Here is a 14,806-nt window from a genome sequence, read left to right on the forward strand (position 1 = left end):
CTATGCTGCATAACTTTTATTGTGTCAACCAAAATGTGCAACTGTTCATAAATCATGCAGCACCGGCAGCTTTAGAGCTACACTGCAGTAGAATTTCATTTAATTAAAGTATAATTTAATTAATTTCCTTATTGAGTATGAAGCTCAAGGAGGCAATTGCAATTGATTTTCCAAAGTGACAACTAGAGCGGCTGGGTGGCTTAGTGGGCTAGGTGAAGGGCTGGCACGCAGGAGCCCTGGGTTCGATTCCAGAGTTGTCCACTGATCCCCACCCAGATTGGGTCCTTATGCTGCCTAACTGGGTCCCTGTGCCCCTCAAGTACAGTGTTGTGTCAGGAAGGGCATCCGACGTAAAAACTCAAACCCAAATCACTGATGCGAAACAGTGGGTGCTGTTACTCTGTGGTGACCCCGAAAGGGATAAGCCGAAAGTGAACTACTTCCAAAGTGACAACTAGAAATTTTGCATCGCCTGCAATAATGCTAGTGTCAATGCTTTCTGCTGAATGAGTTCGCTGAAAATGCTTTGGAAATTTAAGAAATTGCTAAAACAATTTGCTGAAAGTGCTAGAATTATTTGTATTATAACCAAAAAGTTTTGTTTGACCCAGAACTTAGCAAACAAAAAAAACCTCAGGATATGCCAAATTGCCCCAAAATTTTAACAAGTTACGCATTGCTAAAATATTAGCTTGACTCCAAGTTAACCCCAAAAAATCTCAGTAGATGTCAAATTAACCAAAAAGCTAGGACGTCCCTAAAATTTTAGCACAACCCAAAATTAGCCCAAAACACCTTAGAAGATACCACATTATCCAAAAAAAATCCTAAAACATTCCTGATATATTATCCTAATTCCAAAATAGTCCATAAAACCTCAGCAGATGCCAAATTAGCCAAAAATGCTAACACATTGCTAATCTATGTGCTTAACTACAAAATACCCCAAAAAAACCTCAATGGATACCAAGTTGCCCAAAAATGCTAACACGTTGGACGTTGTTAAAATATTAGCTTTACTCCAAAGTTAGCTCAAAACACCTTAGTAGATACCAAATTAGCCAAAAATGCTAATACATTGCTAAAATATTAGCTTAACTCAAGAATAGCCCAAAAAACTCAATGGATGCCAAATTAGCCAAAAATGCTAACACTTTGGACCTTGCTAAAATATTAGCTTGACTCCATATTTACCCAAAACACCTCAGTAGGTATCACATTTTTCAAAAATGCTAACACATTGCTAATATATTAGTTAAATCCCAAAATAGCCCCCAAAAAAACCTCAGCAAATACCAGATCAGGCAAAAAGGCAAACATTTTGCTAGTACATTAGCTCAACTAGAAAATAGCCCAAAAAAAACTAAATTGAAAGCCAAGTTAGCCAAAAAATGCTAACAAGTTAGCACAAAAAACCCCAGCACATAATAGACTTGCCACAAAAAAAAAAAAAAAAGAAAAAAAGAAAAAGCTACAATGCTACAAAGCATTCACACAATAAACACCACAGCATCACTAACACAGCACTGGTACAGCCTAAGGCTGGATGTTATAAGATGACGCGGTACTCAACAACCAACATCTTTGGTCACATCTGATTTACAACATTTTGTTCTCAGAGTTCTAAGCTGGTTTTAAAACAGTGGAGAGTAACAGCTCTCAGAGCTTTTGAAAAGCCTGTCAAGTTTTTCCTGCTAGTGTTTTTTGATCCACACCCTTTCCTCGACCACTTTTAGATCTATTCCTCTCTGTCATTGTTTGCTTGTCACCCTCTGAGCTCTGATTGGTAAAGGGTTAGAAAACGAGTCTGCATATGAGGACACTGTTATCCACAAAACAGCTCCATATCCACTAAAGCAGGGGTCCCCAAATTACGGCCCGCGGTCCACATTTGGCCCGGCCCCAACACCGATGGAGACCCACATAGAACGGGACTTTTTATTGCACCCTTCTGCAGTCTGAACTATGACGGGAGAGGGAGTAGTGATTTTTTTGGACATCTAAAGCTCTTCAGGCCTTTCAGCTCTCAAAATATTCAGCTCTTTTTTTGATAGCTTTTTTTGACTGTTTTGGCAGTTACTACGAATTTCCAGACTATTTTGGGGTTTAGCTAATATTTTAGCCACAAGTTGTTTGGGTTAATTAAGTTGTTTTAGGCTCATTTGGAGTTTAGCTGATATTTCAACTACATGCTAGCTGTTTTAGCTAATTTAAGATTTTTTTTCAGTTTTTTAAGCTAATTTGGCATCTCGTGAATATGTTAGCTAGCTATCAGGACAGACAGGAAAAGAGAAAAGACAGGAAGCAGAGCTGGAGGTAGCAGAGATGAAGATGCTGAGGTTCTCTTTGGGAGTGACCAGGATGGATAGGATCAGGAATGAATACATCAGAGGGACAGCACATGTTAGAGGTTTTGGAGATAAAGTCAGAGAGGCCAGACTGAGATGGTTTGGACATGTTCAGAGGAGAGACAGTGAATATATTGGTAGAAGGATGCTGAGTCTAGAGCTGAAAGGAAAGAGGTCTAGAGGAAGACCAAAGAGGAGGTTTATGGATGCAGTGAAAGAAGACATGAAGGTGGCTGGTGTTAGAGTGGAGGATGCTGAAGACAGGCTTAGATGGAGGAAACTGATTCGCTGTGGCGACCCCTGATGGGAAAAGCCCAAAGGAAAAGAAGAAGAAGAAGTTAGCTAGCTATCAGCTTCAGCATCTTCAGCTTTTAGCTTCAGTGTTTTTAGTAATCAATTTCAGCATATTCAGCAGCCACATTCAACCTACAGCACTCACACTAGCATTATCACAGGTAATGCTATATATCTAGTTTTTAAAATGTTTTGGTATTATTTTTTCTATGAAGGCAAGCTTGGAGGCCAAAAATAAAGGGATGGTCAGAGTTTCTTTGATTCTTCTTAGGGTAGATGCTCTACTAGCCTCCACAAAACTGGAGACTCCTCTAAATGAGGTACTAAGGATTTTAACTGTGCAGATAATTCTGAAAAAGTTAAGAATTTATGAAATGAGCAGTCTCACATGCCCTGCAATCAGATTATCTAGAAGGAGCACTGAGGGAGGATTCAGACAAAAATCGTAATGAAGCCCCTCTGAGAGTCTGGTACATCTATGAACAGAACACAAGCCGGAGTGTCAGGGTTCCTCCAGAAACCCGGAAGGAAAGATCCATGACAGCTGAAAAGAGGTGCAGCCTCAGGTGTAGGGGTGACACAAAAGATTATTTTGATAGTCGACTAATCACCGATTCTTTTTTCCAATTAGTCGACTAATTGTGTCATGTGCAAAGTGGATGTAAAGCACACATCTTAGCCATCATTAGCTGTACACTAACTACAAATAAAGATAAATAGGTATCAGTTTATTAAACGTTTAATGAATTGTGCAGCATCTGTCCTTTATTAGTTTCTGGGATTGAAACCAGATTAATCCTATAACACCGGAGCTCCACTGTTTCTGTTCTTGATTTACCGATACCTAATATTTTAGAAACATGCTAACATTTTTGGCTAATTTGCTATCTACTGTGGTTTTTATAGGCTAATTTAGAGTTTAGCTTCTATTTAGCAACAAACAAAAATTTTTGACTAATTTAGTTTACTGAGGAATTTTAGGCTATTTTGGAGTTTAGCTAGTATTTAAGCAATATGCTCGCTTTTTGGCTAATTTGGGATCTACTGATGTATTTCTATGCTAATTTGAAGCTTAGCTAATAATTTAGCAACATGCAATTTCTAAGGCAAATTTGGTATCTTCTGAGGTTTTCTATGCTAATTTAGAGTTTAGCTAATATTTAAACAATACGCTGACATTTTTGGCTAATTTGTAATCTACTGAGGTTTTTTATGCTCATTCGGAGTTTAGCTAATATTTTAGGAAGATGCTAACATATTTGGTTGATGTGTTGTCTACTGAGGTTTTTATAGGCTAATTTAGAGTTTAGCTAAAATTTTAGCAACAAGCTAACGTTTTTGGCTAGTATGTTATCTACCAAGGTTTTTATGCTAATTTAGAGTGTAGCTAATGTTTTAGCAATATGCTAACTCTATGGTTGATGTGTTATCTACTGATGTTTTTACGGGCTGATTTAGAGTTTTGCTAATATTTTAGCAACATGCTAACGTTTTTGGAAAATTTGTTATCCACAGAGGTTTCTATAGGCTAATTTAGAGTTTAGCTAATATTTTAACAACATGCTAACGTTTTTTTAATAATTTAGTTTACTGAGGAATTTTGGGCTATTTTGGAGTTTAGCTAGTATTTAAGCAACAAGCTAGTTTTTTGGCTAACTAGGCATACTAAGGTTTTTTGGGGGCTAATTTGGAGTTAAGCTAGTATTTAAGGAACATCAAATATTTTTTCCAATATTGGCATGTACTGGGGATTTTTAAGCAATTTTACTGCAGTTCTTTTTTTTTTTTTCAGCTTCAGCGCTCTTTCATAGTTCTTTAATGAAATTTCCAGTCATTCAGCAAATGTAACATTTTGCAAATAGCTTTTGCATTTTCAGCAAATCCCTGCACCAATTCAAGTAAATTGTATTGCCATTTTCAGCAAAAAGCTTCAGCAACTTCAGTAACTACATTCAGCAAAAATAATTCACACTTTATCACAGGTAATGCAACTTTTTAAGTTTTAATAGTCGATTAGTGGAATAATTGTGGCACCCCTACCCAGGTGAGTGTTTATGCTCGGTAGAGGGATTCAACAGGTAAAATGGGAAAGGTCAAAGGGTTCAAAGAAGGTTTCAGCTGTTTTACTGTAAAACTTGAACAAAAAAGGAGCCACACGGATCCTGCATCATCTGTCTCACAGCTGCCCAGGCGGACACCTCCTCTGATGGAGCAGGAGTCCGGCTCCTCCTGTGAGGAGCAGACGTGACGGGGTTCGAGGCTCAGCTGGATCCACGGTCACGAACTCACACCCGAGTTCTGCGCCCGTGAACGGCGATTTGCTCGGCGGCTCCAGGGCAGCAGAGACGGTTTACAAACACGTCAGCTGGTGCGCACAGCTTTTACGGTCGCACCGCTTTCTTTCCCAAATATGTCCTGATCAGTTTACGGTGAAGACTGAACTGGTGTGTAACGAGCGGTGGTGTTGAAGTCAACGCGCTCGGGTTAGTTCCGCGCCTGGAACCGGGAGCGCGCGAGCGAGCCGCCGGTATAAACTCCACAATCTGGTTTCGGAGCTCTGGAGGATCGTGTCCCAGGCCCCGATCCCGGGAAGATCCCGACCGTCTGTGGGACCGTTTTCAGAGCCTGGACTTCAGCACCGCTCCAGAAGCGACCAGAGACCCACTTTCAGCATTTAAAGTTTCTCAGAAACCCCTATAAGCGCGTGGGAGAAGTTTGCGCACTTTTCGCAACAGTTGTCAACTTTTCCTACCTGCACGGAGTCGGCGGCCATCTTGGTTTTCGCCTTTGAATCAAATCCTGCGGGGAGAGCGGGAGGGGCGCGGCGGGAGTCCGACGGCGAGCTGGCTTCAAGGTTCCCAAAAACACGCAATAATTCCCGAACACGTCCCGAACACTGCTGCCGCCGCGCGCGCGCTCACATCACGCCGCGCGGGCTTGGAAAGAATCAGCCGAGAGAGAGGGTGTCCCGACCGGAGAAAGAGGCGTTGGTTAGAGTCCGCCCAGAGGAGCAGCGCCGCGGAGGCTCCCACTGCTGGACTGCTCCGGGCCCGGCCCCGGAGAACCGCGCACGTGACCAGAACCGAGCTCCTACTACCAACAGAAATCACGAACACGGTGACGTCCAGCTGAGCCGTCCAGTTCCTCCAAGGCTCGGTTCAGATCAAAGATGTGGGACTGGCGCGCGCCATTTCATTGGAAGAGTAAAACGTGTGGAGAAACCTTTTACTAGAGAATTGTTTGGGTCATCATCCGAAACATGAGGGAATAACAAAGTTCTGGACCCTCAGATAGTTCTGGTTCTAAGGTCCAGTTGGTCTGGTACAGGGGTCAGCAACCTTTAACAGTAAAAGAGCCATTTGGGCTCGTTTTTCTGTTCAAAACCTCAAAGTCACTGAGGTGACAACATGCAGACCGCTTCTAAAAAATCATTACAATATCATGGAAAAGTGTATTCATTTCCATAATTCCATGCAAAAATATTCATAGATTCAGGGTCCAATGTTGAATTTATTTCAATAATTGCTTTCATAAATTTGGGTCCCATCCCATAAAACCCACAAAACAAGATTTTTTAAAATTAGAATCCCGTGGATGACATTTATTTATCAGTTTTTGCACAATTAAACAAACAGATTATAATATCAAATCAATCAAAATAAAGTATTTTCTAAATGAACGTCCACAGGGCCGGTCCTAGGCATAGGCGACCTAGGCAAGGTCTAGGGTGTCATCTGCTGGAGGGGGTGCCAAATTGCAATTATTTATTTATTTTTTTTTACAATTTAACACACCACTAATTTCTTGTAAAAAGGTAATAATTAAAACCATGACTAAAATAACTCAAAAGCTCTCAACAGCAGCCCCTCACATACCCACAAAAACAACCAGGTCCTCACAATCCATCCAACATCACAGAGTGAGACCGCTCCTTTCAGAGAGAGTCTCCTGTGATATGGAGAGTGTTTTGTCATTTATATGTTCAATTAAAAAACAAAACAATATGGAGGGTGGTACCAGGTGAAGTGATGCAAGTTTCTCCACAGAACCTTCTGAGGAGGTTGAGGATTTCTCACCTCCCCCTTCTCCCGAGGCCGGCGCTCATGGTCCAGAACCTTATTGTTTGGGGCCGCTGGCTCAAGACCATTGATATATACTACATTTACAAGCTCAGTTTGACAGATTCTTAGTTTATAGAGATAATTGAAAAAGGAAAGCTTTGACGCTTTAATTCAAGCCATGTTTTGTGAAAAATGTGGGAGCTAGCCCGATTTTGTGGTTGATGCCTGCATGTCTTACATCAGGGGTGTCAAACTCAATCCCACAAGGGGCCAAAATCCAACACACACCCTTGGCTATGTGAAGAATAGGATAAAAATTTATTGAGCACTCTAAAACGGATTTTTTTAAACTTTAAAACCATAACTTTTTAACAATTATGAACTAGATATATAGCATTACCTGCGATAATTCTAGTGTGAATGCTGTAAGCTGAATTTGGCTGCTGAAGTTGCTAGTGCTGATAGCTGAAGATGATGAAATTAAAAGCTAAAAACGCTGAAGCTGATAGATGAAAACGCTGAAGATGATAGCTAGCTAACTTATTAGATAAATGCCAAATTAGCCTTAAAAAGCTAAAAAAAAAAGGGACTTAGGTTACCCAAAACAGCTAGCATGGAGCTGAAAAAATAGATAAACTGCAGCATAGCCTAAAGAACTGAAAAAAGCCAAAACAGCTAGCATGTTGCGTAAATAATAGCTAAACTTCAAAATAGCCTAAAAAAAGAAAATCCTAAATTATCCAAAACAGCTAGCATTTAAATATTAGCTAAACTCTAAAATAGCCACAAAAACCTGAAAAAAACCTAAATTAGCCAAAACAGCTAGCATAAATATTAGCTGAACTCCAAAACAGCCTAAAGGATCTTAGAAAATCCCAAAATAGTCCAAAAAGTTAGCAGAATGCCAAATTTTAAAACGTAAAAGCCATAACCTTTTAACAAAGTTATGAATTTTAAAAAAGGTAGAAATATTATTCCAGAATAAATCAACTTAAATCTTAAATAACTTCAATATTTTATTCCCCTATAAAAATGTTTTTTACCAAAATATTACAAGTTAGAAATAAGCACAAGATAACATCGGGTCATTAATAACAATAAAATAAAATGATCTGGAGGGCCGGATAGAATTCCCCGGAGGGCCGGATCTGTTGCAAAAGCAGGGTCAATGCTCAAGACGCTGCTTTTGCAATGCCCACAGCGGGGCTGCCGGCGCAGCTGAGAGTTTGCAGGTCCGAAGGGGCCGTCTGAGAGTAGTAAAATGCTAGCATCATAGCTAATAAAGGCTAACATATTAACCCTTGTGCTCTCTTATGGGGTCCAGATGACCCCAGCCTTACACTGACGTGTTATCCATTCCACGACAAATGTGGATGAAGGTGGACAGGATTTTATGTCTGCCACAGACAGCAGTGAAAACAAAAAAAAATCATAAAAAAAAGTTCAGCACTCAGTCTTCCTCCCAATGTCAGCATTCCTAGGATAGCACAAGTTAAACAAACAATCTGAGTAAAACCTTGATTCCAAATCCATCACCAGGACGGAGTTTGCCGGATATAATGCTAATTGCACTCAACCTCTGTTCCCTAACTTCCAAGTCCTCTAGAAAGTTGTGTAAGCCAGTACATTTCTGAAAACACATGAAAGAAAACCTAGAATATGTTAAACTTCTGTATCTTTGTCATTTTTCAGTTCAGCAACATCTCCACACGCATTGTTCACACCTGAGGGATGATTTAGTCACCATGTTTTTGGACCGTAGGAGGACCTGGCTGGGATTTGAGCCCGGGCCTTCTCGCTGTGAGGCCAGAGAGTCGAATGACAATTGCTCCAACAAGTTTGAAGGTCAGCTGTTACTCTTTGTGATCACAGAGAGTGGATTGAGGAGTGTCCTCTCAGAAAGGATGGCGAGGAACTATCCTAGAGGAAGCACGGGACCTCTTTTCCATTTTCATTTGCTGAATTTGAATGTTTTCTAGAACTTACAGTGAGTAGACCCTGGTTTGAATCCCGACTCAGTCTCAGTGTGGAGTGTGCATGTTCTCCTCATGCAAGAGTCCAAAAAGATGCTTCATTAATGAGTCTAAATAGCTCTTAAACGTGGATGTGAGAGTGTGTATGTGTCTGTGTGTGTTCCTGTGATGGACTGGAGAACTGTCCACGCAGTACTCCGCCTTCACCCTATAGAGCCGGGATAACCCTGTGTCTCCCAAAGAGATTAACCCTTTAAGTCCAGAGCTCCAGTGTTTATGTTCTTTGATTTACTGTAAGTTCTTTAATTGTGTTTAACCATCACTTCATCCAGGAGCACTGACGATCCTGGCAAAAGTGAGGAGCCTCAGATGAGCCTGGAGATGCCGACAGCTCTGTCTCCCCCTGCAGGCTGGAGTCCGTCCTGATCCGCTCCGTTCAGAAACTTTTGCAGTTCAGTTTCATCCAGTGAAGACTTATGTTACAGAAACATATCTTTTTTGTCCAGTTGAAGTTGCTAATATTTCTATATGCTAGCTGTTTTGGCAAATGTAGACTTTTTTCCAGGTGTTTAGGCTGTTTTGGAGTTAGGGTAATATTTGCACGCCAGCTGTTTTGGCTATTTTAGTTTTTTAGGCTGCTTTGAAGTTTAGCTATTTTTTCAGTTACATGCAAGCTGTTTTGGCTAACCTAAGTTATTTTTTTTTAGGATAATTCCAGTAGATTCTTAAGGAGCCGCTTTTCTCCTTCAGAATCTACTGGAATTATCTTGTTAAAGGTTGAAAAGTTAAAGTAAATCAAAGAACAGAAACACTGGAGCTCCTGTGTTAAAGGGTTAAATGAACTAGGTTTATACCAGTCATAGTCTTTAAAGCTCAGATTGATACTCTCTTTTTAGTTTTTGCAGTAACAACCTTGAACTTTATCAGTACACTGACTTGAATAAACTTGAACTGTGGCCTTAATATTGAAATATGAAAGAATATGAAAGAATGATCATGAATTAACCGTAGAGCAAATACCTTTTTCCATTACCTTTATTCTGTTAGACAATGAGCCTAAGGTGCATGTTTTCCACTGGAGTGGGCGTGTGTATTACTTCCTAAAAACGGTACATAAAAAAGTAAAAGTTGAAATGCAGCTTGATTCTTTTCAAAATGACACAAACCATCAGAGCAGTAAATATTTACAAAAGCAGCAGGTTCATCTGGAAAAGCATCACTTACTGCCACACAGCATCAGTATAAAACACACAGTAAAGAATCAAACACAACATGATCTTTATTACAGAAAAGGTTTAGTCACTCAAGAAAAAATATTCAAAAAAGTAGCCAGTTCATTTCAGAAAAATCTCTCAGAGAAAGTTCAGTCTTCTTCCTGTTCAGCCACAAGACAGACCTGAAACAGTCTGGAGCCGGAGGGCTCGTCTTTCAGGCCCCACAGGCAGCTTTTGGCACATGGTTGTAGGGAAACACAAGCTCCACATCCAGCTGGCTGTGAAAATCAGAGATGACTCCAGTCTGTCGCTCCCAAAAAGCCAGAGGGGGGGGTCCATTGTGCAGTTGTCCCTCACTTCTTTGCTCGTAGACTTCTGTAAAACCGTCCTCAGTTTTTGGGGTAAATTTTCTCGTAGAAGAAGTTCTGAGCCAGCAGGTAGAGCTCTCCGTCTTTCTCCCGGACAGCGTGAGCCCTGACGAACTGGAACTGCTCCAGAGCAAACTCGTAGAAGTCGTTCTCCATCTTCCAGATGTCCGACTGTTGCAGCTTGGTGACGGACTCCTTCGTCGGCGGCTTCTTCTCGGTGGTCTTCCTCAGGTGGGACTTCTTTCCTGTAGAAGAGAAGAAGCCAAATTCAGTTTACATCATTCACACTAGCATTATTGCAGGTAATGCTATATATCTAGTTCATAGTTATGTTAAAAAGTTACGGTTTTAAAGTTTTAAAAATCTAGTTTCAGAGTGTTTCAGACCTAAAGTGTGTTTTGGATTTTGGATTTTTGCCCCCTAGTCTGATTGAGGTTGACACCTCAGGTATAAGCACTGATTCTAGAAAAAAGCCCAAAGGTTCCAGATTCCAGATGAAACTCTCATGCTATTAAATAAATCCCATGTTTGAGATCACGCCCTTCTGCAGCAGACCTGTCTTGTATAGCTCAGTGGCTCCTTTGAAGAAGCGCGGCAGGGAGGCCTCCAGCATCATGATGAAGTCCTCCAGCTCCTCCGTCACCCCCACCAGCATGTACTCGTTCACCAGGTTGTACTTGGCCTGCTCCAAAGCCCAGTGGCTGCCCACGTTCCTGCAGACAGAGGTTAGTGTGGATCATCCCTTTCTGTGGAAGAACTATGATCTGAGGATGAAGGGGAGCTTTTCCATTGATATGTATTTCTGGATTTGAAATCACATGTAATACGGCGTGACACACATGCAGCATTACTATGCATCAAGTCTTCCCAAGTGATGAATGGAGCAGGTCCGAATAAGTACGAAAAGAACCACAAAAGTTGATGCAAAGTTTTGCAATCAACTTCAAAAACCCAGACAAAAAGTTATCAGATGGAGAGGAATCATCACAAGACAGTAATTCATTTTTATAGAGAGAAATCAGGCTGGGAACCGTAAAGTGGGTGCTAGCGACTCGCGAGTAGCACGCTAGTTTGGTTCATCGATGTATGTTTTTATTAAAGGGTAACCAAACCTTAAATCAACAATTTTTGTCTGTTGACCTCTTTAAATGGAGCTATAAAAATGCTGTCTGTTGGTCATTGCCAAATTTTTAATGAATTAAAATAAACTTGTTTAATTCTTTGAAATATAGTCAAAAACCGTCTGTGTGCTGCCCCCTACAGGTTGGAGGTATTACAGTTGAATTTAGTGATTGGTCAAACCATTTAAGTTTCATTAGTCTGACGTCATGATCTGCAGCTCCATTAATGATAACAGTCCTGTTCCCCAGCCCCGCCCCTCTGACTGGATTTTCTAATTTCAGCTGTGGGAGGAGTCAGCCTCCAACTTCCCTGTTTGGTTACCCTTTAATGTTTGGCATTTTAAAACATGGCTGATGTTATTTGCGAATATTTACGTGCAACCAGCACAAAAACTAAATTAAATTCATGTTGAAAACATGTCAAATGTGCTGCCAAGATGCACGTTGCTGTGCTTCCAAAGCTAAATGTTGTTGTTTGTCGTACTTTTTTTTTTTTTGGTAAGAAAGTGAAAGTGAGTTCACATATAATTTTCTAAGTCCATGCCGCCAGTGTTGAGCTTCTTTCATGGTTCCACAGACTGGAGAAAGCTCAGCTAGAAAACGCAGAGTTAAGGCTAACTTTCTGCTCAGTGACATAAATACAAGATCAATCATTTTCCAAGCTTTAATTCGAGGCATATTTTATAAAAATCAGTTTAAAAATGAGGGAGCTAGTCCGATTCTCCTTTGAAACAGCAGCGTTCTGTTGACGTGACTCTATGTATAGCAATGGCGCCTGCACAGGCACGTCTATAGCAGCAAATAGGAGAGGGCCAATCCAATAATATCTATCAATGGGTTTTATTGAGGAAAAGAAATCCAGGCGTATCTTTCCAGGTTAAAGACACAGCCTGCATTAGAAGAGTGTGAGTGCTGCAGAGAACTGCAGGACTGATGCGAGGAATGGATGAGATTCATTCTCAAACAGTTTGAACCATCATCATCATCATCATCATCATCATCATCATCATCATCATCATCATCATCAGAGGTCAAACCATTTCTCATTTTAGCAAACAGGAAATGACATCATAGAAAGGTGTTGTTGCTTCGCCCCTTAAGAAGAATATTAGAGCTGTGAAAGTTGACGTGTAGACGCACGCGATTAACGGATCAGAATTAACGCGTTAATATTTATTAACGCCCTCAGCCGTCCTGCAGCTGTAAGTTCAGCGTAACAGAACTAATTTTTAACATTCTGTGATTGAGATTTTAGTAAATTAAAGAGAGAATGTGGAATTTATTTGTATCTTTGGGACAAAAGTGATCTTTATTTTGAATAAATAAGGAGGAAGATGAACGTTGATCCGACAGCTGCAGCGCAGAGCCAAAGATCTGCTGTGGTGGGCGGAGCCTAACGGAAATCAAACAATGTGGAAACTTATTATTTTATTTGGGATGGGGATCGACATTATTTTTTCTACAACAACGAGCACCAGCGTCGTCTAAAAATTGCAGAAACTCTGCGGTTCACTGTGAAAGTCCCACCCACGACGTCGCGGGAGGCGAGCAACAGAGTGGACAGACACGCCCCCACCTGTGCAGATTCCAGCCGAGCGGACCTGAAATCCTGCTGGATCAAATTTCTCCCAAAAAAGTTTTCTTTTATTATTTTTTACAAACACAATAAGGAAGATTTATGACAAAAAACAAAAAAAAACATCATTCCTGGAAAAATGTCAAATGGACAGCAGCTATTAGGAGAGAAAGTCTTATATTTGGTAGCTGAAGTTCCAAAGGGTTAAAAATAAACGTTTTAAATGTACAGTTTTGTGTGTGATTTCATATTGTGATCATAATAAGTGGCTGGCAAATACTGTAACAAAAAAAGAAAAAAAATGAATCGCAACTCATTTTTTCCAGGTTTGCGATTAATTAGTTACATGGCAAATAAATAAATATGGTTAACGTTTACTTCATAAATGATATTTTCATAGGACGATCATGCGGTCTGAATAAAAACTTACCAACATTCTGAATAGTGACCACAGAAAAAAGGGATCTGCAGCCAGAGCTTCTCCGGAGCGCAGTCCGAGCCGCCAGCTGACACGCATTCATCAAATGTCTGGAAGAAGACACAGTCCCAGTTCAGACTCCCCAACCCCTTCATGCTTGGCTTCATCTCCAGTTATCTATTAAAATAGTTCTGCAGTGAAGTCCTGGATTCAAGAGGACGTGAAATGATAGATTGGGAATCAACAACATCCGGCATGAAAGCTTCAGCCCATCGGACTCACAGAGGAACGAAGAGAGATGTTTGATACAGACCAACATCTGCAGAGTCTCGAGTGTCCTTCACCTTTTTGTCTCCTTGCTTCCGTCGCCTTAAGCCGGGCCGGTAGTCATCCCCGAAACGTAAAAAGTAATAGTAGGACACCAGCCTTTCGATGGGGTCCCGGATCACGTTGATGTAGATTGGCTTCTTCTTCACCCCAAACCTGAGGAGCAAACAGACTGAGGATCAAACTCAATCGCACGAGGAACCATCATCCAAAACACAAGAACAGGATAAACATTTATTAAATACACTAAAACTAAATCTTTAAAACTATAAAACTGTAACTTTTAAATTAATTGTGTAGTTGGAAGAACGAGCAAATGAAGAAACGTCCCCAGTGTTAAAGGGTTAAAAAGCAACTTTAAACCCATGAACTGATCAATCGTTTTTCTGAGGAAAAATGGACTAAAATACAGGTGAATCATTCTGATCTCCTCAATAGAAATCTACATTCACATCACTAACTCATTTACAAATGGAGATCTGAACAACCACCAGGGGGTGTAAGGAGATCAGAAGTGAGGTGGGGGGGTCAGTGGGACAGACTGAGGGAGATTGTGGCGGTTGAACCTCAAACCACCACATAGGTGTCAGTATTTATTTATTTTTCTTTAAAACATTTTCTCTGACTTTGGTTACTAAAGATAAATGAATAATGGTTGAATTTGATTGAATTTAAGTGAAAAGACAGTTACTTCTGTTTGTTTCTGAGTTCCACCTCAGGTGAACCACATCCACCATGATCAGCAGAGGAGGTTGAGACATCCACTTCCAATTATTTAGTTTACTTTGCGAAGACCATTTAAATGTGTTTAGTTTGTAGTACGGCTCCCATGATTATTCCACTGATCGACGACTAACCGACTATTAAAATTGTCGATGACTAATTTAATAGTCGCTTGGTCTTTACTTTATATTATATCAATCAATCTTTTTTTAATAAAAGAGAGCTTCTCATACTTGCACACCTCGAATCGCTTTACAATTACAAACACAAACAAGAAAATAAATAAATCGATCAATAAAAAGAGAGAAACCCAATCCACCCTTTACCCACCCCCTCCCTCCACTAACACACACAGACATGACCCCACAAACAATGAATACTTA

At 40.5% G+C, this 14,806-nt stretch overlaps 2 protein-coding genes across 3 annotated transcripts in view; both read right to left on the minus strand.

Annotated features, from left to right (window-relative positions):
* Positions 1-5,770, minus strand: part of LOC112140614 (serine/threonine-protein kinase N2) — a gene marked incomplete at both ends in the record, with an annotated part of 45,699 nt that extends 39,929 nt beyond the window's left edge. Inside the window, 1 exon segment of the mRNA XM_024263616.2 lies at positions 5,395-5,770. Within this exon segment, the coding sequence (XP_024119384.1) occupies positions 5,395-5,415 (21 nt within the window).
* A 3,923-nt stretch (positions 5,771-9,693) lies between these two features.
* The window catches only part of hs2st1a (heparan sulfate 2-O-sulfotransferase 1a), a 20,629-nt gene continuing 15,516 nt past the window's right edge, over positions 9,694-14,806 (minus strand). Inside the window, exons 4-8 of one of the 2 annotated variants that reach the window (XM_024263619.2) lie at positions 13,718-13,856; positions 13,386-13,483; positions 10,814-10,971; positions 10,248-10,503; positions 9,694-10,212 (exon numbers count right to left, since the gene is read on the minus strand). In XM_024263619.2, the coding sequence (XP_024119387.1) occupies positions 10,280-10,503; positions 10,814-10,971; positions 13,386-13,483; positions 13,718-13,856 (619 nt within the window). In that variant the 3' untranslated portion in view covers positions 9,694-10,212; positions 10,248-10,279. Of the gene's footprint in view, positions 10,504-10,813; positions 10,972-13,385; positions 13,484-13,717; positions 13,857-14,806 lie in introns of both variants that reach the window. The other variant, XM_024263618.2, reaches the window with a different exon arrangement.

The sequence above is a fragment of the Oryzias melastigma genome, linkage group LG17 (genome assembly GCF_002922805.2).
Source record: "Oryzias melastigma strain HK-1 linkage group LG17, ASM292280v2, whole genome shotgun sequence".
Classification (NCBI taxonomy): Eukaryota; Metazoa; Chordata; class Actinopteri; order Beloniformes; family Adrianichthyidae; genus Oryzias; species Oryzias melastigma.